Source organism: Alternaria ethzedia (genome assembly GCF_023757985.1).
Source record: "Alternaria ethzedia strain BMP 0044 chromosome Unknown scaffold_37, whole genome shotgun sequence".
Classification (NCBI taxonomy): Eukaryota; Fungi; Ascomycota; class Dothideomycetes; order Pleosporales; family Pleosporaceae; genus Alternaria; species Alternaria ethzedia.
Window position 1 is genome coordinate 147,455 of NW_026056230.1, and position 21,086 is coordinate 168,540.

Below are 21,086 nucleotides of genomic sequence, written 5' to 3' on the forward strand. Positions count from 1 at the left end.
CAAAGCACTTCGTCTATTCTAGATTGCTAATATGATCTGTGAATACAAGTGAGCATCAAGTCTAACATCCTAATCTACCGATCTTGAGATAGGAAGAAACGCTGCTTACGACGTCCGCGAACCGGTAGGGATAGACCCGTCTTCTCCTTCATTCCCTTCACTTTCTCCATGGCCCTCTCCTTCCCTGACATCTTCTTCAACATCTCCACCCTCGCCAGCTCCACCTTCCCGGTTCTGCTCTCGCCCTTCTTCCACACCTCCGCCATCACCACTCTGTCTCTGCCAGCGCTCATCCCCACCCGGCCCAACCGTCTCACCCACTCTCTGGGGTCTTCCAAGACTCCTCGCACATGCATATGCCTCAGCAACACGAAGCTGTTCTTCGGAAACTCTCAACTGGCGAGTGGCTTGCTGGTATGCACTCTCGCCCTTAAAAGCAGCGCGAGCACGCTTGGCTTGCGCTACTTTAACCGCCGCTTCAGCGACTACTACTGCATCCCAGGCTGCTTGCATCTCGAACGATGCTTCATCACTTCGTGCGGCGTAACGTCGTTGTTTATCTGGCCGTGACGCTGTTGGTACTGCCTCTGGCCGCGCTACCTCGGGTGGAGGGCCTTGCTCATTCTGATCGCCTTCATCGGCTGATAGTCCAAGCGAGTCCTCCGATACCGATGCCCAGCGGTAGCTCCTAGCAGTAGCAGTGATAGCTTGATAAACTGCCTTGAGACTATACCGTTTCATCCTCTTGCAGCGCATTTCCAGTTCCTCGCTGATCTTCTTGCCTTGTCGCTTAGTAGGAAAACGTTCGGACAAGTCGCGAAGCAACTCGATGATCACATCTTCAATACCAGTATCCTCTGGAGCATTAAGATCGCCTCCGCGTAGCATAGCTGGGAAGTCTTTGTGCAGTGAGACGATCTGCCAGTTGGAGTATATGAGGACGAGTGCCGAGTCTTTATCATCTGTCGTATGTATGGTCTGGGCTTCGGGTGCTTCGCTGAAGATGCTTGAAGTGTCGTCGTCGGCTTCTGCTTCGTTTGCGTTACTCTTTTCCCTTTCTGTCTGCTGTGCTTCTTTTTCTGCTTCGTCCTTTCCGTGCGATCTTAGTCTTCGTCTGAACTCATTTGCCGCTCCATTATTCGCTGGCTTGGCTGCAGGCTTAGGATTGGGTGCTGGAAGAGGCTCATCGTCTTCTGCTTCGTCTGATTCGGGAACGACGATGTCTTCTTCCTCGGATGTGATCGCGTCATCTTCATCTTGATCGTTGCTGGCGATGGGGATGGCGGTAGTGGTGTTCTTCTTTGTCTTCTTCCTGGCAGCCTGTTTCTTCCCAGGCCCCTTTCCCGCTGCTGGTCTCTTCTTCGTGTTGTTGGCTTTGAACTTCGCTCGGTCTATGAAGGCGCCCGCGAGTAGTTTCTGCAAATCCTGACAGATGTGACCCATCTTTTCCGACTTTGTGCTTCCTATGGGTCCTGCGCTTTTGTTGTGGTATCTCCGAACATAATACTGCTCGATTTGGTCTTTGACTTCTTGGCCCCGATTCGGAGTGTTACGCGATAGATCTCGGAAAGCGCGTATAGTCGTCATGTCGCAGGTGAACTCTGTCATTCTCTCCGTACTACCCTGGAGCCAAGTGTCGACGTGCATCCAGTTGCGCATGGTGGAGAAAGCCTGGCCCCAGTTTGCGATAATGGTGGCGATCGCCTGTCTTCGTTCCAGGGCTTCGGCCTGGGTGTCTCCAGGGGGTTCGGCTCCCTTGAGGTTGGGCGTCTTTGGTGGCATTGCGTTGGTGATGTCTTGAGAGTTGCTTGAACTGCATTTCCAAATCACAGCTCTCCTCTCTTTAAGGTAACCCCGCGCATTTCCATCTTATTCCAATGTTTGTTTCCAAGCAAGCACGCTCTTTGATCTTTGAACAAGACATTGCTCGAATGTTGCCAAAGCAGCAACAGTATTGAGCGGAGCAATCTAACATCTGAACAATGGTACTTTGGAGTGTGTCGCTGTGTTGCTAGCATCATTGGCGATGACATAAGAAGACACAAGTGTGGCAGATGATACTCTCAAACACAAAAAATGAGAGTTGAAACGCCTTAGTTCACATCCAATACATATATCGATGAGTGAACGACTTCTCAAATATTTACTAGTGCAATAGAAAGAGAGTGACATGAAGTAACATCGGTCTACCGACACTCGCTGGGTGTTAGCAAGCCATCCTTCCGCTACTTCGGCGGCGGCGGCTTCTTCGTTTTCTTCCTACCTTCTCCAAGACCTCCTCCGCCACTCTCTCCACCGCCCCCTTCCTGCTGTCCCTCTCCGCTTCCCTCCTCACCAACACCCTCAGCCTGCGCGCGGCGTCCCAATTCAACGTTACCGGAAAGACCCCCAAGACCATCACCCATCGTACTCCGTCTCGACCGTGCTCCTACCCAGCGTCCCTGTAACTCGTCCGTCCTCGCATATGCTTCGTCACTCACTCTTCTAGCTGCTTCAATTCCCAACAGCAGAGCGGCTTGATCCTGAACGGACTGTCCATTGAGAACGGCCTGCTCGTATCTACGACGGGCCGAGTGAATGCGTTGATCAGCTTGCCTGCTGTCGTTGAGAGCACGGCGTAGCGTCCAGATCGATCCTATAGTCAGTACACCGCCTTCGAAACGCGATAATCCTAGTTGTGCAGCAGGCTGCGTCGCATCTTGCGAAGCTCGGAATGATTGGTTTGTTAAGAGAGGTGCAGTTGGAGGATAACGTTCGCGGTCTCGGCGCCTGCGCTCCCTTTCTTCGAAGGTGAGTAGGAGTGGCTCTCCGCGCGAATCATCATCAATCGTCGATTGCCTTGCTAGCATTTCAGCGGCGCTGAGTCTACGTCCTCCCCTTGTGATTGCCGTAGTGAGCCTGGTCGTTGATCCCCCTGGTGTCGGTACTGCGGCATGCGTCGGCCCATCAAACTGTGCGAGGAAAGCAATGGCTTCATCTGTACTTCTCGCCCTTATAAAACTCTGCATCAAGTGAGCCCTGATCCGTTCCATAAGAGCAAACGCCTGCCGAGAATCATCGTGAAGGTTGGAAAGGTCAAGCAATCGTGCGACGAGTCTGAGGTCGATAGCCGTATCGCTCGTTATGTTGGCTGGAAAGAGGCCTCGGGGGAAGTCGAGATGCAACTGGTAGATGTTCCAGTTGATATAGATGTCACTGAGTGCCCGTCCTCTCTGTGATTCGGTGAGTACTGTAGCTTGCGTGGCGTTGTTTGCTGTTCCAGTCGCTGCTGCTTTGCCGTTCTGCTTTGCGCTTGCCGCTGCCTTTCCGCCATCGTCTGCCTTCTTCGGGGCTGGGCCGTCGTGGAGTATAATACTGGAACCTGAGCCAGAGTCGTCGTCGTCGTCTTGATGTAGGCGGTGAGGATCTAGGTCGTTGTAGTTCGGCTTTGCGCTATGCCTCAAGGTCTTCCTGCGCTCAGACATCTCTTTACCGTCATCTCCTGCAGATCTCTTCTTGCCTTTGCCCTGAGCTTCGGCCTGCTTCTCGTACTCCTTTAGTATCCTCTCCAAATCATCGCGCAGGCTCTTCTGTTTCTCAGCCGGCGTACTACCTATATCGCCAGTCTTTGACTTTCTCGTGTTCCAGCGCGACTCAATTTTCTTTCTGACTTCTTTGCCGAGATTAGGAGTTGCGTCGGATAGCTTCCGCAGTTGTTTAAGGGTGTCTGGTTCACATGTGTGTTCAGTCAAGTCCTTCGTTTGACCTTTGAGCCATGTATTTGCCGGTATGCAGCCGCTCAGGGTACTGAACTGTGGACCCCAACTCCTAGCCATGGCATTCGTCTCTTGTCTTACTCGTTGAGCGTCCGTCAGAGCAGGGGCCGGGACAGGTGCGATCGCCGACGCAGCTGCATTACCCACAGGAGGAGGAGGAGGATCACTCGCAGTCGCCGGTCCAGCTACTTCGTCGTCTAGTTCAGTCAAGTAGTTAAGCAGCTCTTCTTCATCTTCAGGAACAGGTTCGCGGTGCGGCTTCTGTACGCCATCTTCTACTGCCTCCTCCGCCTCCTGCTCAACCTCCTGTTCTCTCGCCACATCCGCCTCATCATCAACCATCATACTGTCTTCCCTTGTATCAAGATTTGCATCAGGTCTGGCTGGTGCCACAGTTGCCGTTGATGCTGCTAGTATGGTGGGTGCGACTGGCCCTGCGTTGCCGTTGTTCTCGTTACCGTCGTTCTGTTGCCTCCGCCTTCGTAGCTCGTTCTCCTTCCGTAGCGAGATATCATACTGGCGATTCTCTTTCGGCGGCATTCTCAGACTGGTATCCTTAGTATTCTTTCGATTCTATCGTACAGACTGAATAGTAAGATGGGCGAATGAACCCACTTGGACGTCCCCCCCTCATTAATACCCCTACCTACTAATCTATCTAATTCTATCGTTTGCATCTAAACAAACTCGTTCTTTGATCTCTCAAATCTGAAATGAATTAAGTTAGTACTAGATTCTTGTAGAGCAATCTAGAATCCAAGCACTCGCATTTCGAAAATGCTTCGCGTTATCGAGAGCATCGTTGGCTGGTGGCATCGCGATAAACGAGTCTACCTAGGTATTGAATCTTGCCCTTTAGTATTGCAATAAGTACCTGTGGGTCTTAATATCCTCCCTACATATATCACACACCGATCTAGACAGATCTTGGACTCTTGCTAGTTCAACTAGAAGACACTGACATGAGAAGATATCATTCAAACACGACCATTAAACGCTACCATCTCACATTTGCATTACCCAACTACCCCCCTCAATCTACGACTTTGTCACCGTCCACATTTCCATCAATCTATTCATCTCACTCTTCTTCCCCGTCGTCTTCCCCATCATCTGCATCCCTTTCCTTCTGCGCGATAACATGTTCAAGACGCTCAACTTCCCGATGCCTAGCCGCACTTCGAAGCACGCCGTCCTCGTACCTGAGCAGATATCCCCTTCCATCTCGATCAGTGCGTGCGGCAGCAATACGAGCTGCTCGCAGTAGAACTCTGGTGTCAGAAGTCGTTCCCATGTTGTCGGGATGCGATGGACGCTGTCCTTCAGCGGCGGCGTAGAATTGCTCGCCAGCCACTGCGATGACCGCAAGGATGTCCTCTAGAGAGGTACTTGTACGCGGGCTCATGCTGTCATGTAGCGCTTGTCTGACGGCTTGACCTTGCTCTGGTGTATTGGTGATGTTGGATAGATCGCGTATGCGCTCGAGGATGGCCCGGGGAATGTGCTCATCTGCGTCTTCGCCCATTTCAAACCAGCGTTGTGGCAAGAACTCCAGGACAGATTCGATGCTCCAGTTCTGGCGGATGAGATGGAGTGCGTCTCTTTGCTGCTGTAATGTCCGTATTCGGTTGCGTAAAGAGCTGTCGGGGTCTGATGCTTGTTGTCTTCCACTCTGCTTCTCAGTCGGTTGCTGGCCATCTTTCTTCGGCCTCTTGCTCGGCTTGCCGCCACCTTGAACTCCATTGTCCTCATCATCTGACTCTTCGTCGATATCCGCCATGGCGTCCGCCCTCCGCTTGCTCGACTTGTCCTTGCTGGCTCGTCCTAGATTGCTCCTGTCCTTCGTTGTCGACTTTGCAGAGCTCTGAGCCTTTCCTCTCTTTTTCTTAGGTCCTGATGCCGCTGCAGCCCCCCGAGGGGTCGCAGGTATCTCTCTATGCGTCTCCGGGTCAATCCTGTCCCCTTTACGTAGCCTTTTGATATCATCAACCAAGTTTTTCTCTTTCTCTACGGCACTGCCCCCTATCCTTCGATTAGCCCCTGTACTCCCCCTTTTATCGAAGAATAATCCAATTTGCTCTTTCATTGCATCGCCTTGTCCTTGAGTCTCGTTTGACAGCCCTTCGAACTCGTCAATGGTATCTAGTTGCCAGTTCTCGTCTTCGTAGTCCTTGAGTCCGCGCGAAAGCCACTTCTTTTCTGGGATGCACTCTCGGATGCTTCCAAAGCCCCAATTTCGCTTGATGGTAGCGGCCGCTTGAGTCCGTCGTTGAGCTTCAGTGAGAGCAGGAGGAGGGTTCGCAGGATTGTCAGGGTCGTCTTCCCCATCATCACCCTCGTCGATGACCACAACATCTTTGGCAGGCGCATTCTTTCGCGGTTTTCTTGCTACACGGGCACGCTTAGGAGGCTGTACAAGATCGTCCTCTGTTTCTTCAGGTAAGTGGTACGAGTCCCCTGTGTCATCCCTTTCTCCCAGCACTTCCTCGTCCTGCTGCTCTTCCACCGCAATTACATCATCGTCATCATCGTCACTATCAAGCACCGGAAACTCGTCGTCTGGTACTGGTTCTGGTTCCGGTACAATTGGTGCTGCGACTTTCTTCTCCCGGCTTTTGCTGGGTCTGACGTACTTGATTTTTGCCATGTCGAGATCCGTATCTTCGGTGCTTTGCTTGTCTTTCCCCATAGGCGCTGGATAGCAAGATGAGGGGAGAATCCCAGCACGACAGTACCCTGCCATTAATACACCCACCAACACGTCCATCCCCTTCCACGTTTGCTCCATCGACAAACACCTCCCTTTATTCCTTCCTTCCTGAACGCGCTGGAAGAGCCGTGTTGGTACAAGAGATAACCTGCGCGAAAACGAGAGTTACAAGATTGAAAAAATTACATTATCTGTAATTCCCATTCCGCGTCGACACATCCATCTTGCGACCGTCAGTAAACATCCCTACTATCCCTTCGTCCATCTAACCCCCTGGAAACCCTATACGCCCACCTCCCCATCCCAAGATTAGATAAGAGACCCAGATAAATATACAAAGAACTCAAACTTCGAGACAGAAAAACATGAAGAAAGGCGTAGTTCAAAAGGAGGCTGTATATCCCTACTCCGCCCCCTTCACACTCCCATACGCTCAATTAACTCATCCACCACAATCATTCCACTACCACATATCGTCATCCCCCCTCTTCCCCCCCTCATCATCGCTATAATTACTATACCCCCCACCTCCACCTCCCCCTCCTATCCCACCACCCCCACCCCCTTTACCACTCTGCCCCAGATAATTCTGCGTATTCGCTACACTATATCCCCCACCACCACCTCCACCACCTCCGCCATTCGCACTATGATTCGAGTGATGCGAATCACGCGGGTTCTGGTTATAAGAATTACCCTGCTGAGATCCGCCTCTTGCATGCTGTTGTTGTTGCTGCTGGTGTTGTTGCTGGTGTTGACCGTTTTGTTGCTGTGAGAGGCCGCCGTTGGCTTGTTGTTGGTGTACAGAGGGCCATTCTTGTGAGGATTTTTCGGAGGATTGCTGTTCGTGCTGTTGCTGTTGCTATATTCTTCATTAGTCTCCTCTTCTAAATATTGTTGCCTTTGGGATGTTCTTACCTGCTGGTACCGCTGATACTGAGCAAACTCCTCAGGCTGCGACTGTTGCTGCTGTTGTTGTTGCTGCGGTTGCTGCTGCTGCTGTACCTGCTGCTGAGATTGCTGGGCGGCCTGCTGCTGATGTTGCTGCTGTTGCTGCTCCTTCTTCTGCTGCGCGGCTTGTTGCTGTTGCTGAGCCTGTTGAGCTTGCTTTGCTTGCTTGGAGTTGCCAATGGAAATCTGCGGGTGCATTTGCTGGACCTTGGCGAGGTACGAGTACATGAAGTTGGACAACAAGACTTGGGAGTAGAGCTCGCGGCGGGGGTTCGCAAGCTTGATGTGGGCCATGCGGTAAATCGCGCGTTCTTCCAGGATCGAGAATCGGGTCCAGTTGTAGTCGATATCGGGCTTCAGGATGCGTGGCGGGGGCTCGGGCGATAATCCACGTGAGGCGTTCTTCTTGTGGGACGACTCTTTCTCGCCCTTCTTCTTTCCTCCTCCGAAGATGGAGGACAGCAATCCAGGCTCCTTCTCTTTCTTGCCTTCGCTGGATGTTTTTCTAGCGCTCTCCTTCTTTCGCTCTTCTTCCAGCTTGACGCTTTCGCGATCCAGCACTACGCTCTCTCTACCACGACCGCCACCCTGTATCGATGTCTGCAGGAGGTCCAGTCTCGTATCATCGTGGCCCTTGTCCTTCTCCTTCTCCTGGGACTTGCTGAGCTTGTTCTTGACCTTCTTCGGGGCTTCTTTTTCTGAGTCTTTGTCTTTTGACTTCTTGTCTTTTTCCTTCTCCTTATCACCGCCAAACCAGCCCCAGCTTGTCTTCCTTTGGCCGCCTTCAGAGCCATCTTTATCCTTCTTATCTTTGGCCTTCGGTTCGAGCTTCTTCTCTTCTGGTGCGTTCGGGATTATGGATAACGAATCGACCCTGTTGTTCTGGCCGGGCATCGCCGAAGGATGCGCTACTAGGTCATCGAAGGACTGCGCGGGCTTGATCGGGGACGACTGAGCAGCTTGTGCATGACGATTCGGTCGACTCGACGACTGGGGCTGGCGCTGTTGTTGCGGAGGTTGCTGCTGAGGTTGAGGATAATGGCGAGGGCCTGCAGGTTGTTGCTGGGCTTGAGGCGGAGGTTGGCGGGAGGAGTGACGTTCGGGTAGCTGAAACTGAGGTGTTCGGTTCTGTTCTTGTGGCGGTGGTGTCTCGATGATCTGGGGTACCTGCTGCGGCGGAGGTGTGTAGCCTGGCAAAGGTGCAGTCGTGCGGCCGTTGGAGGCGATTCTCGAGTGGAACTGCCTGGGCTGCGGCGAACTTCGCTCCTGCTGTGAGATAGGCTCTGTAGAAGCTGACCTGGGGTACTCCTCCGACGAACCAGGTCTCTCGCCGCCATAGCTGGGAGATGCCCGCTTTGCCCCAGGTCGCGAGAAGTTGTTCGACGAGCCTTCAAACGCCGAGTTAACGGGTTCCGACTGAACGCGGTTGAGACCTGGGAGAGGAGGGACTTCGGGTATGCTCTCGGTAGAGTGGACGGGCGAGGTGGACGGGGAATCTTCCGTGTCTGTGTCTCCTTGTCGGCCAGAGACGAGTCGCCGTGAGAGGGGCGGGCCGCCTTTCCGCAGACTGCCTCGTCTGTAGGTAGTGTGTGTTGATCTCTTGAGCGTGCCCAGACCACGCATCTTGCTACCCGGCACAATGGGCATGCCGTCGGCGCCCTCTTCCCCTTCCCCAGCCATGCCCTTTTGATCGATGCTCATCCGTCTTATCAAGGCCACCGGGTCCTCCTGTATGTGCTCGAGCTCCTGAAGGTTGGACAAGCCCCCGTTGGGCTGCGCGCCGGATCGTTTCCTCTCCAGCCTCTCGGCGCCGTCCTTGTAGCCAGAGCCAGTATCAATCTGTCTGGACAGCATCGACTTCTTCCGCCGCAGCCCTCCACCCGAGCCCTGACGCCCCATGGCGCCATCCGGAGATAGCGAGTCAGAGTCTCCGGAGCGTCGTCTCGTCCTGTCAATCTTGTCTTCAATGAACGTCTTGAACTCCATGGGCGCCAGTTCGGGGTGCAGCCGCGCGGGTACCCAGAAGAGTTTCGACTCGTCCTCTTCCGACATGGCCGGTGGGGAGGGCGGTGAGTTTGCGGACTGGAACGAAGGTAGATCGGGATCGGCATTGTTAACGCCCATGGACATCCTCCGTATGGCCTGCAGGTTGCTCAGCTCCTGGGCGAGGCCCGCCGGGCTGTTCTCGTAGTCGAGGTTGTTCAGCGGGAACTGGTGCGACGCCGTGTTCGAATTCGAGCGGGACAGCGGAGGGGACATCTGGCCGCCGTTCGACGGGTGCCGTTGGACCGAGGCCCGCTTCTGGGCCATGTTGGCGGTGCCATTGGGGCTCGTGGGCGTTTGGGGCTTCTCGAAGGACATCTGGGGACGCAGCGGGGACCTCGCGGGGGGCGCGTTGGGGAAGGGGTCGAAGGCCTCGAAGGCGCCAAAGGACTGGATCGAGTCGCCGTTGGGGCTGGGGACGAAGCTTAGGGGTCGCAGGCTGCGGCGGTTGGGGGCGTCGGTGTCGCTGTCGCCGCCGTACATGTCGCCTATGGCCTCGGTGACGTGGTGGCTGTCATCGCTGATGGATATCTGCGGCGCATGCCCCCGGCGCGGGCCTGGGTTTCGCATCTGATATAGGCGGTCCAGCTCTCTGGCTCTGTCGGTTGCCTGTGGGGTACGAGACTTGGTCAGCTTGGGGGCTCCTTGGAACGTCGGGTTGGCGCCGCGGGCCTTTGCCGGGGAATAGAGGAAACGAAACAATGGCGACCTCAACTGTCACCACAGTATTTGGTAGATGTTTGCCTGAGGCTAGACACGTGCTACTCACCATTTGCGAAAGGTGCGGAGGTGCGGGTTAGCACGATTGCCACGGCTTGCTTAGGGCGCCGAGGCGGTGCGGGCATCCAAGGGCCCAAGGTTTGCGAGGCGGACGAGTCGGGCGTGTTGGTGCTGCGGCGAAGGAGTATCAAGCACCATGGTCTCAGGGAGAAATAGTAGAGGTACACATTCGCGCCGTGATGCACATGTCCAGCCAGCACCCCAACTAACTGCAATGTCACTAGCCCGGAGCGCGCCCAAGATGCACGACTCGGCGCCCTCCAGCTGCTCCGCCACACAGGGGGGCATCACCACAAGCCGAGTGTACGTCTGCCAGCAGCCGCCCTCAACCCGCCAGACAGCCAATCCATGTCCGCCTTACCCAGCCTGGCAACTTCGATACCGCATCCAGGGTCCTGCTCAAAAACAACTAGACCGTTTCAACGTCTACACCCAAAAGGAACTCCTACTGGAGTTTTCACGGTTTCGGCAGCACGCGGGTGTTCACGTTGACACCGAATGTGATGCGTGCGAGAGACAAGAATAGCCGTCTCGTCTCAGACTATTCGCAGATCCCCGGACTAAGTCACGGAAGTGCACCATGAAGCACGTCGCTAGCCCACACCATTGTCAAGCGAGCTGTCACCCTCCCTCGCTCCCAGCCCAACATCGTGATCCCATGCTAACTCACCGATATCATCTATCCACATATTGGCGCTACTCCCCGTCAGGCCGAAGCGCCAGGGGTAAATGTCCCTGCGTCTACCTATTCGCTCGTGCCGCTGAGACTTGTCTGTTGTACAACGTAGCCGCACGCCAAGGTGATGTCATGCTTAAGCGCTGACCCTCCGCGCTGCCATTATCGTGACTGCTGCATTGCCATCATCTCCGACGCTTGGATTCTTCCTATTGCGAGTAGTTTGTCTATAGGGGTGGAAGTGGTGTGCTGTCATGGTATATACAAGAAGCAAAGATTCACATTCATGCCTGGCCCCTGGTCTCAGATCTCAGCACCTCATACGAGGGAAAAACTGAACAGGTCTGCAGACTACATTGACCCAAAACCTTGCAAAAGAGGCGACCCAAAGTCAACGTAGGCTCCAGGCTGTTCAGTTTTCCCCTAGGTTGGCGTGTCAGGTCGATGCGCTGCTGCGTCTCCAGACAAACATCGCCGAGGCCACTGCGCACGTGACGGCTCCGAGCGCTAGGTAAAGATTGAGATAATCGTAGCCGTCCTCTTCCTGCTTGGGGAAGGCTGTCGAGGGGTGGGTGGCGCTTTCAGCCAGCTATACGGTGTTAGCGCGTGGAATTAATCAAAAGGCGTAGTACGTACGTGAACAAACAGCTCCGATATGCTGTTCCACGTCGTGCTGACGTGCAGTGGCGGTGCCATTCTCAGGGCGCTGGTGTACTCGTCGGGCTGCTGCTCGCATCGCTGCATTGTCTTGTCCTGGTCTGCCTTCAGGGCTGTGTAGACCGCTGGCAGTTGGTCGAGATGGGGGTACTTCTTCCGCAACTCTACAACATGCGCAAAGCTCGTGGGGTCGCTCGAGTCGTAGGTATAACACAACAGATCGCACGCGTCTAGCTTGGCCTGGTTCTCTAGAATCGCGGGTTCGAGTTCACCGAGCTCCTCTAGGATCAGATAGCATTGCTTGCCACCTTTTAGTTCCACGCTGTTGACTGCCGAACGCGGTTTTATCGTGGGATGGTAGGTGTGGCTGAACGGTCGCTGGAGGAAGGCAGACAGCAATGAGCTCTTTCCACTCCCGCTCGACCCTATGACATAGCATAGGAAGACGTTGCGTTCGACTCGTCCAGGCTTCTTCCGCCGCTTCCTAGCTTTGGTCACCTTGAGTGCGCTGGTCGTGCCTCCGCGCTCGCCGCTCTCAAATCCGAGGTATGCCAGGTATGCTAGAGTCGTCTTGGGCTCTTCAAAGGTAGTCATGCTCCATTGCGCGAGCCAACCCTGTAGTGTGATGTATCCAGCTTCGTTACGCACTGTACATGATGGGAACGACGAGTCCACCCACGATGTCGGCATGCCGGGGGTCGGTGCGAATAGATTCGCGAGTTCTCTGTCGTTGAGTCCTCCGTCATTGTCCATATCAAACTTCAGGAACAGATCGACGAAGAAGCGGTAGCCGGACGGGCTGAGTTCGGCGGAGGAGAACTGAGGAACGTCGAACTTGGGGTGGAGGAACGTGTCCTGGAGACTGAGACTGTCGGTGTAGTGAAATTTGCGCAGTATGATCCAGATGGTTTCGTGCCGCCCCTTCTCCGCGAAGATCTTGTTCAGGAGCAGAAACCCCTTTTCGTCCATGCCATGCTCGCCGGTCAGACCAGGAGCAAAGCGCTCCATCGACCTCTTTATGTTCATCAAGTCGTCGTCCCCCAGCGGTTTCTCGAAGCACTTGATCTGGAAATCGTGAATCTCCTGATCGTTCCAGTACCCATCCTTGTCTGTGTCGCATAGATGGAAGACGCGTTGCAGTGCAGACACGGCTGCTGGCTTGAGTGCGTTCTCCTTGGAATCATACAGCGGCGCTATCGGGTGTGTGACGGCTTTTTGGCAGAGAAAGAAGACCTCATTGATGTTGTGGTGGTCCTTGGCGCTGGTGCGGATGCAAGAGTCGATCTCCTTGAACTCGTTCATGACGGGCAGCATCTCCTCCGACACGACTTGGGATGTTGTACCATTCGAGGCGATGTCGGACTTGTTCGCGCATAGCACCACTGGCACGTTGACACCCAGCGAGCGGAAATAGGGCATCCAGAACAGCGCCACCCGCTCATAGCTGTAGTGATCCGAGTACACGAGTAGTATGACGTTCGATTTGCGGAGCTCTGTGCGGAGAGTGTGTCGTTCGTGGGGCAGGGCGGAGGTATCGACGATGGTGGTGGTGACATTGTCGGGCGTCCCAAGCGTGGGCGGGAGCGTCACCTGTGGCAGGACGGGCTGGATTTTGGCTGTGACGAAGACGTCCTTGACAAGAGACGTGATGATGGAGCTCTTGCCGACGCCATCGTCACCGCAGAGACAGATCCGTACTGCGGGTGTTAGTGAGTGTGCTGTCGGGAAGGAGCTCCACATACCGGTCGCCATTTCCCGGCGGCATTATTGGTGCATTTGGGTAGGTGTGAGGGATGTAGTGGAGGTAGTGAGTGGTTGGAAAACTTGGTCGGACCTGCCGTGAGAATATTCAGACTTGTGCAATATTCATAGCACTTCGAGCGACTCGTGGTCAGGGCAGCACCAGCGCTGTCAGGAGGCTTGGCACACGTGGGAGACGATCGCAGCCCTGGAGCTTCCCCGCCAGCAGCCCCGCAAGATTGGCTGCTGGGAGGTGCAATGCGTCGACCGTTGTCGAGTGGCCCTGCAGACACGCCGGACCCATGTCATGTCTCGTCCTCTCCACCAACGGCCAGCGGCATGGCAGGCAATTAATAAGACTGCCCAGTGCACGGAGCCATAAGGCGCCCGTCTCGTCTCCGCTTTCCACTTCCCCAATGGTTCCATGGCCCGCGCTCCCATGCCAGTCCCAGCCTGCCTGCCGCGGGCCACAAGCTTCCTTCTCCGCGCGCGCCCAAATTGACGTATCCTGCCTCTTCACACGCCGATGCCATAGCCGCGGTACTTGCTGGTGCTAATGTCTTACCCTTAACTCTACCCTGCCACTCCTAGCCAGGCACCGCGACTCCACCAGGCCGTAGTTAGTCCGCAACTGATTACACTGCAGCAGCTATGTTGTGAGTACCTGTCCTATCTCTGGCTGACCGCCAGTCGCCCACCAATGGCAGCCCTATCGTGCTCCACCCCCATCGGACGCGCGACTGATGTGTGTACAGCGTCCTCCCTCCGCCGCCGCGCTATCCTGTCGGAGGCTACCCGGGCGCGCAGCCGGGCCAGCTTATCGAGACCAACAACACCCTCACCCACCCCACCGGCCCCGAGCACCAGCTGGTCGTCGGAGAAGGTAATTAACCAGCCTGGACCCTGCAGTCCCTGCCCTCACTGACGCTATGAAAGGTACCTATGTGCTGCGCGACGACCTCCACCTAGCTACGCCCCCGCCGCATCCCTCAGAGGCCCCCATCCACAACCCGAACCCGCTTGCGACGACAGTCTCTCCTCCCACAGCCGGCACCAAGCTCTCGCTGGTCGCCCTTGCGCCCCGCCAGCCTTCGCAGTCGCAACTCCACCGATTCGGCACACGGACGAGCACCCGGTCGCAAGTGCCCCCGAGCATACAGGAGTCGCCGCACGAGAGCAACAGCCAGGCGAGCGATGGCGGTTCATACAGCGCCAATGGCATCGTGTCGTCTCCGCTCGATGGGCTGAAGACACCCGTGTTCGGCGAAGGCAACGCGGCGCTGGCAGTCGTCAACGGCAAAGACTCCAAGGATCCTACTAAGAGGCGGAAACCGAAGAGCAACATTGTTAAGAGCAATTCGTCCTTCGTATCCAGAGTCATTCCCCACGAGGCCCTGACCAAGCGATTGCAAGAACACAACCCCAATGGCCTCTATGCCTTCGCAAACATCAACCGCGCATTCCAGTGGCTGGACTTGACATCACCTACCAAAGACGAACACCTGACTAAGATCCTCTTCACCAAAGCGCACGCGCTATGTCACGATATAAACCAGATCACAAAAGGCCCAAATCATCTTGACATCATCATGGGTTTCTCGACAGGCGACATAATATGGTATGAGCCAATGTCGCAAAAGTACGCGCGCATCAACAAGAACGGTGTCATCAACAAGACCGCCGTGTCGGATATACGGTGGCTGCCGAACAGTGAGAACCTGTTCCTCGCAGCGCACATGGACGGCAGTCTGGTGGTGTATGACAAGGAGAAGGAAGACGCTGTGTTTGTGCCAGAAGAGGCCGTTACATCTCCTAGCGAGAATGGGCTGACGGATCAGGAGAAGAAGCTGAAGCACCTCTTAACCGTGAAGAAGTCTGTCAACTCGAAGAACCAGAGAACGAATCCCGTGTCCTACTGGCAAGTCTCGAGGTCAAAGGTTAATGCCTTTGAATTTTCGCCCGACCGACGTCATCTTGCGGTTGTGTCCGAGGATGGGTCCTTCAGGATCATGGATTTCCTTCGCGAGAAGTTGCTCCACCACTACATGAGCTATTACGGCGGCATGATGTGTGTCTGCTGGTCGCCTGACGGTCGCTATGTCGTCACAGGAGGGCAAGACGATCTCGTCTCGATATGGTCTTTGGAGGACAGCATGCTGGTAGCGCGCTGTCAAGGCCACAATTCGTGGGTGACGGCAGTGCAGTTCGATCCATGGCGATGCGACGAGCGCAATTACCGAATTGGCAGCGTAGGAGAGGACTGTCGTTTGTTGCTGTGGGACTTCAGCGTCGGCATGTTGCACAGACCGCGAGCAGTGAGTGCAGTTGTTGAACGCGACAGTTGTGATGGCTAACATTGATGTAGGCGTCTGTGCGACAGCGCGGTAGCATCGCCTCGTCGAACCTCAAGATGCAGCGCACACAAACGGGAGGAAGTTCGGTCAATAGGCTGCGATCGAACTCCAACCTCACATCGGGCAGCATGGCGGACGAGGAAGAAATAGTGGTGCACCCCGTGGAGCCTCGGGCACGCACGGCCATGCTACCTCCAGTGCTGGTGAGTTTGGCCTGAAACCTCAACATTCAATTTCTAACCGCCAATACCCATAGGCAAAATCCGTCCACGAGCACCCACTGTGCTGGCTAGGCTTCGAAGAGGACTGCATCCTCACCTCATGCAAGAACGGTGAGTCGCAGCAGCAGCAAGCAAAGTTTTCCGTTCAAATCACCTCATATCCACCCGTTACGCGCACGTTTGGCACCATGATCTGCGATAAGGCCGGGTTTCTACTACAGGCGCCAGGTGGCCGTGCGCAGGAACACCCGTCTTAGTGGCACACAGGGATCCGCGCCGACGCATTTGTTGAGTTCGCGATGGGCAAAATTGAGAGATAAGGAAAGTGGATCGCTGACAGCTTTGTATTGCAGGCCATATCCGGACTTGGGACCGACCGAAAGAAGGTGCTGGGAATGACGACAGCAGTACGTCTGCGAGTGCAAATGGGAATCATGCATAGGACGCGGTATTTGGATCTGCATAAGACGTTATCGCGCGATTGGGTTTTGGTGGTGGTGGTGGCGGGATCGAGGTCGAGGTCGGAGGTCTTCGTGCGCTCCGAAGACTAGCCAGCGTTCATGTGCACTTTGCTGCATACGCACCACTACAGTCTGGGAAGTAGACGATCTCTACGATAATGTATACTTCTACTGAGAGTATAGATTGTGATCTCTGAAAATGTGGGTTCACTGAAAACGGCGCGCCACACGGAATCTCTCATCCTGGTCCTCAATCGGAGGAGGTTGGACACCTCCGATATATCCCGACATCAGTCTGACACATGCCAGACGCCGTTCAGCCCTACATGCACGTCTGTCTTCCTTGCATGCTGCGCGGGCGAAGAAGCTTACTTTGTTCTAGAACACCCAGTACATCCATCTGCACACACACATGCGTCACCTAAAATCAAGTTTCCCTTATCTCCACCATGCACCCTTTACGGCAAAAATCACGTCCATGAGGACCACCTACTAGGTTTCCGGCCGGTAAACTAAATTAACTAGACTATGTCGATTGCGCTCACGATGTCGGAGCTGTATGTGCTAGGAGGGTGGAAGTGGATAGTGACTGTGGATACACGCGGCGGCGCATGCGGGAATTATGTGTAGTTGAGAAGAGAAGCGATTGTGGGTCTCTATATACTTTAATGTACGTACATACATGTACTTGTACATGGCTATGATGAGGCTCTGCTCGCATTACCCACAGTTGCGGCAATGCAGGTCTAGCCGCAGATTTTCGTGGCCGTGCATGCTCGGACCGAGATTAAGGTAGGCGTAGAGTGGGTGAGTGAGTGGTGTGGTGTAGTGTAGGAGGCTGGTGGCTGGTTTCAGCGTGGCGGTCAACACAGTCGTGACGGCGACGGCGTGGCTGTATCGGCGATGCGTTGTGTTGAGACCTCGAGATGGAGTCAGGGTGAGACGGAGGCAGGAACGATGGTTCACATCACACGAATAACACCGCAGCTCAAACCTAGATAGCCATACCCCTCCCATTTCGCAACGACACGCAATACACATGCACGCACACCCTCCACCCAATCCCTCCACGTCAGGCGACCCTCGTTCGACCAGACAGCAGAAATGCCAGACACGACGATAGCATTCGTCGAAGATTGGAACCGGCGAGGTGCATTCGCACGTTTCGGAATTTGAGCTGCAGGTTGGCCGATGCTGCAAGATGGGCGGCAACCATGCCAGGTGTGGCGCAATCGCAGCTGCTATCCATGTGCAATGCGTAAGAGGTAGAAAAGCGCACTAGAAGGCTGGGTACCATGTGGAGATACTTCGGGAGAGCCGCAAGCAAAACCCTGAAGAGCTTAGGCTTAGTTAGAGCAGGAGGGCGATGTGACTCCAAGCGAGGGACGAGGAATAGTGGGTGTTGTCGGCGGGTTTGTTGGATAGGCTGTAAGACGGAGGTATTCATGATTGTATCGCAGTGAATTACTCTGGACGCGCGTAATCAATGTCTCTGCACATGTGAAGGCTACTTGCACAGGCGCGCTGCTATCGCCATGGCCGCCGTTCGCGGTGTCTTCTTATCGGAAGACCTTCTTTGGGACGGCCCCTGCTGCCAGCCCCGGCCTGCCAATGCGACGCCTAATGATTGCGCCAGAAAATTCTAAGACGTGAGCGCAACCCAGGAGCCGCGCTAGACAGGCGACTACAATGATGCGAGCAGGCCTACTGGACTTGTCGCGTCTCCACTTGCAGCCCATGAGCTCATCAGGGTGCAGGCCGCCCTTGCCCGCTTTATCCCACGCGCAGCCAGCTAATGTGGTATATCTAACGCGGTACCTACACGCGGCCGCGGCCAGCTGAGTAGAGTCCTGCCCTTACTTTACTTTGGTTGCATATCTGTGACGTGCGGCGCTTTCTGTGTCTACTTCCTCCCACGCTTCGAATCAGCATCTCTCAGCTTGCTGACTGCATCGCCGTCCACGTTCGCATATTATACCACCTACGCCTGCTAGAAGTAGAAGGATACACTGTCGCTGGTTACGTTTCTACAACCGAGAAATTGCTAAACACCTTTTGGGTGGTATTTGGTTCGACTCATAAAAAACGACCCTCGTTACATCATGCCTCGCCCAGGTGTCGGGGTCTTCGGCAGACATGCCGTGCCCACCCTGGAGATCAAGTACGCTTCTACCACCGCCAAACCTCAACATGGCGATATCTAACACATTCCCAGGCCGGAGTCGCCTTTTGTCGTTTTCTATGGAGAGTCGTCCGAGTCGCATGAGACGGAGCTGAGGGGCAGGTTGATTCTGAACAATCCAGAGTCCATGTCAGTGAGGAGCTTGCGCATAACACTCACGGGCACACGCAAAGTCTCGTACGGTAACGCCCCTGTCGACACTTGCTCAAGATTGCATGCTAATTGACCGTCCGCGCAGATGGCACTTGACCAACACCGTCAGCCCGCAGCCGATTACGCAAAAGACCAACTTCCTCGTCGAAGAACTCCACCTCTTTCCCGTCGATGTCGGCAGCAAGACCAAAGCGCACAAGCTCAACGCCGGATACCATGAGTGGGATTTCAAGTTCAAGATGCCGCCTAACCTCGACCAGAGTGTCGAGGGGCTCCCGACCAACTGGGTGGTTTATAGTCTCAAGGCCCACGTGGATAGAGGGTACATGAGCAAGCAGCTCAGTGCTACGGCGCACATCCGCGTCATTCGCACGCTCGGACGCGACATGCTCGAATCCATGCCCATGGAGCAGATCAACGAGGATATCTGGGCGAACAAGCTGGCCTACAAGATTACGGTCCCGCAGAAGAACTACATTGTCGGAACGTCGATAACGGCCGATTTCGTACTGATTCCGCTACGCAAGGGTGTAGAGATTTCGACAATCAAGATGGAGCTGATAGAATCGCGGCAATTGTTCGCCGACTACGCTGGCCGCCGGATAAGTCACAACAACGACATGCAGGTTGCGGTCACAGAAGGCGACATGCCCGAGGACTCTGCGCGCAGGGTCCCCGACGGAACAGAAGACACGGACGCGCTATTCGACGAGTCGCATCGCTTCTCCATGACGCTCGATCTACCCAAGTCGCTCAAGAACTGCCGGCAATCCGTAGACACAGAGAACATACGGCTAACGCACAAATTGCGCTTATACGTCAACCTCAAGAACCCCGAAGGCCACACGAGCCAACTGCTCGTAAAAAACCACGTCCACCTCTTCATCTCGCCGAACCTGCCCCCCAACGAAGACCAAAGCGTAGTCGTAGACCAAAACATCCTAAACGCCCAAGCCATCCAAGACGAAGTTAACCAGAACGCGCCCCCGACATACGGGCTCCACCAGCTCGACTCTCTCTACAACGACATCGACCCGTCTGGCTTCATGACACCCGGCGGCGTCCACAGCATGATGAACAGCGGGGCCAACACGCCCTTCTACGCGCAATCGCGGCGCGGCTCAGCCGAAGACCTCACGTCGCTCGACGCAGCCGTCCACCAACCCGGCGGCGGCGCCTCCGCAGCTGCCCTCCAACACCGCCTCGCTAACCTCAGCATGCATCACTCCGACCGCCCCACCCGCTTCCAACCCACCCGCCAACATTCCTCCGGCGAAAGCACACCCGCCCACGGCTCCAACAACAACACCAATACCACCGAACAAGCGTACTTCGACCTCCCCCCTTCAAACTACGACATGGACGCCCTCGCCCGCACACCCAGCTACAACACCGCCGTGCGCACGCCCGCTGGTTCGCGTACGCCCGGCGGCATGGATATGGATTTGCCGAGCTATGAGATTGCGATGAGTAGACCTAGTAGTCCTAGTAGGAGTCGGGGTAGTAGGGGGACTACCCCGAGTCCTACAAGGAGTTTGGATACGTTGAATGAGGAGACGTATCGGAATACGCAGATGAATAGTCGGAGGCAGAGTCCTAGGACGGCGAGTCCGAGTAGTGAGGGGAGGTAGGGGGGGTGGTTTCTGTGGGGGATGGTTGGTTGGAGAGGGGTTTGTTGTTGGGTTTTGGCTACGACGCTGTTTTCATGGTGTCTCAACGCCTGTTTCCCCTATCATCGTTGCGATTACGTTCACGAGCGCATGTTAGACGCAGAGACGCATATTTTCTTCCACTTCAGCATTTGTATAGATATAGACTTAGATTTTCAGTTTTGGTCTTGTTATAGGGCTTCACCACTCTCGATGGGTTGGGCTGGGTTGGGTTAGAGTAGGATACCCCAGGCGCATCATTTTTTACTACAGGTAGTAATTGCATATCATTACACTCTATCCTTCACCATCTCGAATGCTGCATCTACCATCCCCCATCCACCACTATCTCCAACATCGATATGACGTAGCAAATCACCTTGGCATCGCATGCATGACTCGCTCGCTGTCCCTACCATGGCACTTGTTACTTCTACATTCCCCCCACGACTGACTCAACTTCTATCCTTCTGGGGTAAATGTGGGAAGATCGCATAGATAACAAGCGCCGCAAGATGATCACGCGTACGCGAGAATCAAAGTAGATGTTCCACCTCTCACACACGCCAAGCTGTCATCGGATCGTGGCATGCCCAGGTGTCGGGTAAACACCGGGATGCTCGGGCAGATGACCGAGATGTAGGTTGTGGATTGTGGGTGGAAGCTAGTATGGTTTTGGTAGGACATCCGCCATGCCAATTGTGTCGCATCATGCCAGACCAGAGCTTCGGCATCTTGGCTTGAAGGGGAGGTT

General features: G+C 54.9%; 6 protein-coding genes across 6 annotated transcripts; 2 read left to right on the top strand and 4 right to left on the bottom strand.

The window, feature by feature from the left end:
* Positions 1-105: 105 nt before the first annotated feature.
* On the bottom strand, positions 106-4,525 carry J4E87_009635 (uncharacterized protein; the record flags this gene model as incomplete). Its single annotated transcript, XM_049381210.1, has 3 exons — positions 106-1,813; positions 2,230-4,328; positions 4,520-4,525. The coding sequence occupies 3 exons, from the start codon at positions 4,523-4,525 to the stop codon at positions 106-108; spliced, it is 3,813 nt and encodes a 1,270-aa protein (XP_049229060.1).
* A 311-nt stretch (positions 4,526-4,836) lies between these two features.
* Positions 4,837-6,444, bottom strand: J4E87_009636 (uncharacterized protein; the record flags this gene model as incomplete). Its single annotated transcript, XM_049381211.1, has 1 exon — positions 4,837-6,444. The coding sequence occupies one exon, from the start codon at positions 6,442-6,444 to the stop codon at positions 4,837-4,839; it is 1,608 nt and encodes a 535-aa protein (XP_049229061.1).
* Positions 6,445-6,928: 484 nt separating this feature from the next.
* Positions 6,929-10,231, bottom strand: J4E87_009637 (uncharacterized protein; the record flags this gene model as incomplete). The annotated part of the gene is made up of 3 exons (XM_049381212.1): positions 6,929-7,327; positions 7,384-10,173; positions 10,229-10,231. 3 exons carry the CDS (start codon positions 10,229-10,231, stop codon positions 6,929-6,931), a joined length of 3,192 nt encoding a protein of 1,063 aa, XP_049229062.1.
* Positions 10,232-11,351: 1,120 nt separating this feature from the next.
* On the bottom strand, positions 11,352-13,324 carry GEM1 (ERMES complex Ca(2+)-binding regulatory GTPase gem1; the record flags this gene model as incomplete). The annotated part of the gene is made up of 3 exons (XM_049381213.1): positions 11,352-11,504; positions 11,552-13,269; positions 13,315-13,324. The coding sequence occupies 3 exons, from the start codon at positions 13,322-13,324 to the stop codon at positions 11,352-11,354; spliced, it is 1,881 nt and encodes a 626-aa protein (XP_049229063.1).
* A 639-nt stretch (positions 13,325-13,963) lies between these two features.
* On the top strand, positions 13,964-16,144 carry J4E87_009639 (uncharacterized protein; the record flags this gene model as incomplete). The annotated part of the gene is made up of 5 exons (XM_049381214.1): positions 13,964-13,968; positions 14,068-14,195; positions 14,249-15,627; positions 15,678-15,869; positions 15,923-16,144. 5 exons carry the CDS (start codon positions 13,964-13,966, stop codon positions 16,142-16,144), a joined length of 1,926 nt encoding a protein of 641 aa, XP_049229064.1.
* Positions 16,145-18,484: 2,340 nt separating this feature from the next.
* Positions 18,485-20,314, top strand: J4E87_009640 (uncharacterized protein; the record flags this gene model as incomplete). Its single annotated transcript, XM_049381215.1, has 3 exons — positions 18,485-18,489; positions 18,564-18,659; positions 18,769-20,314. The coding sequence occupies 3 exons, from the start codon at positions 18,485-18,487 to the stop codon at positions 20,312-20,314; spliced, it is 1,647 nt and encodes a 548-aa protein (XP_049229065.1).
* Between the last annotated feature and the right edge of the window lie 772 nt (positions 20,315-21,086).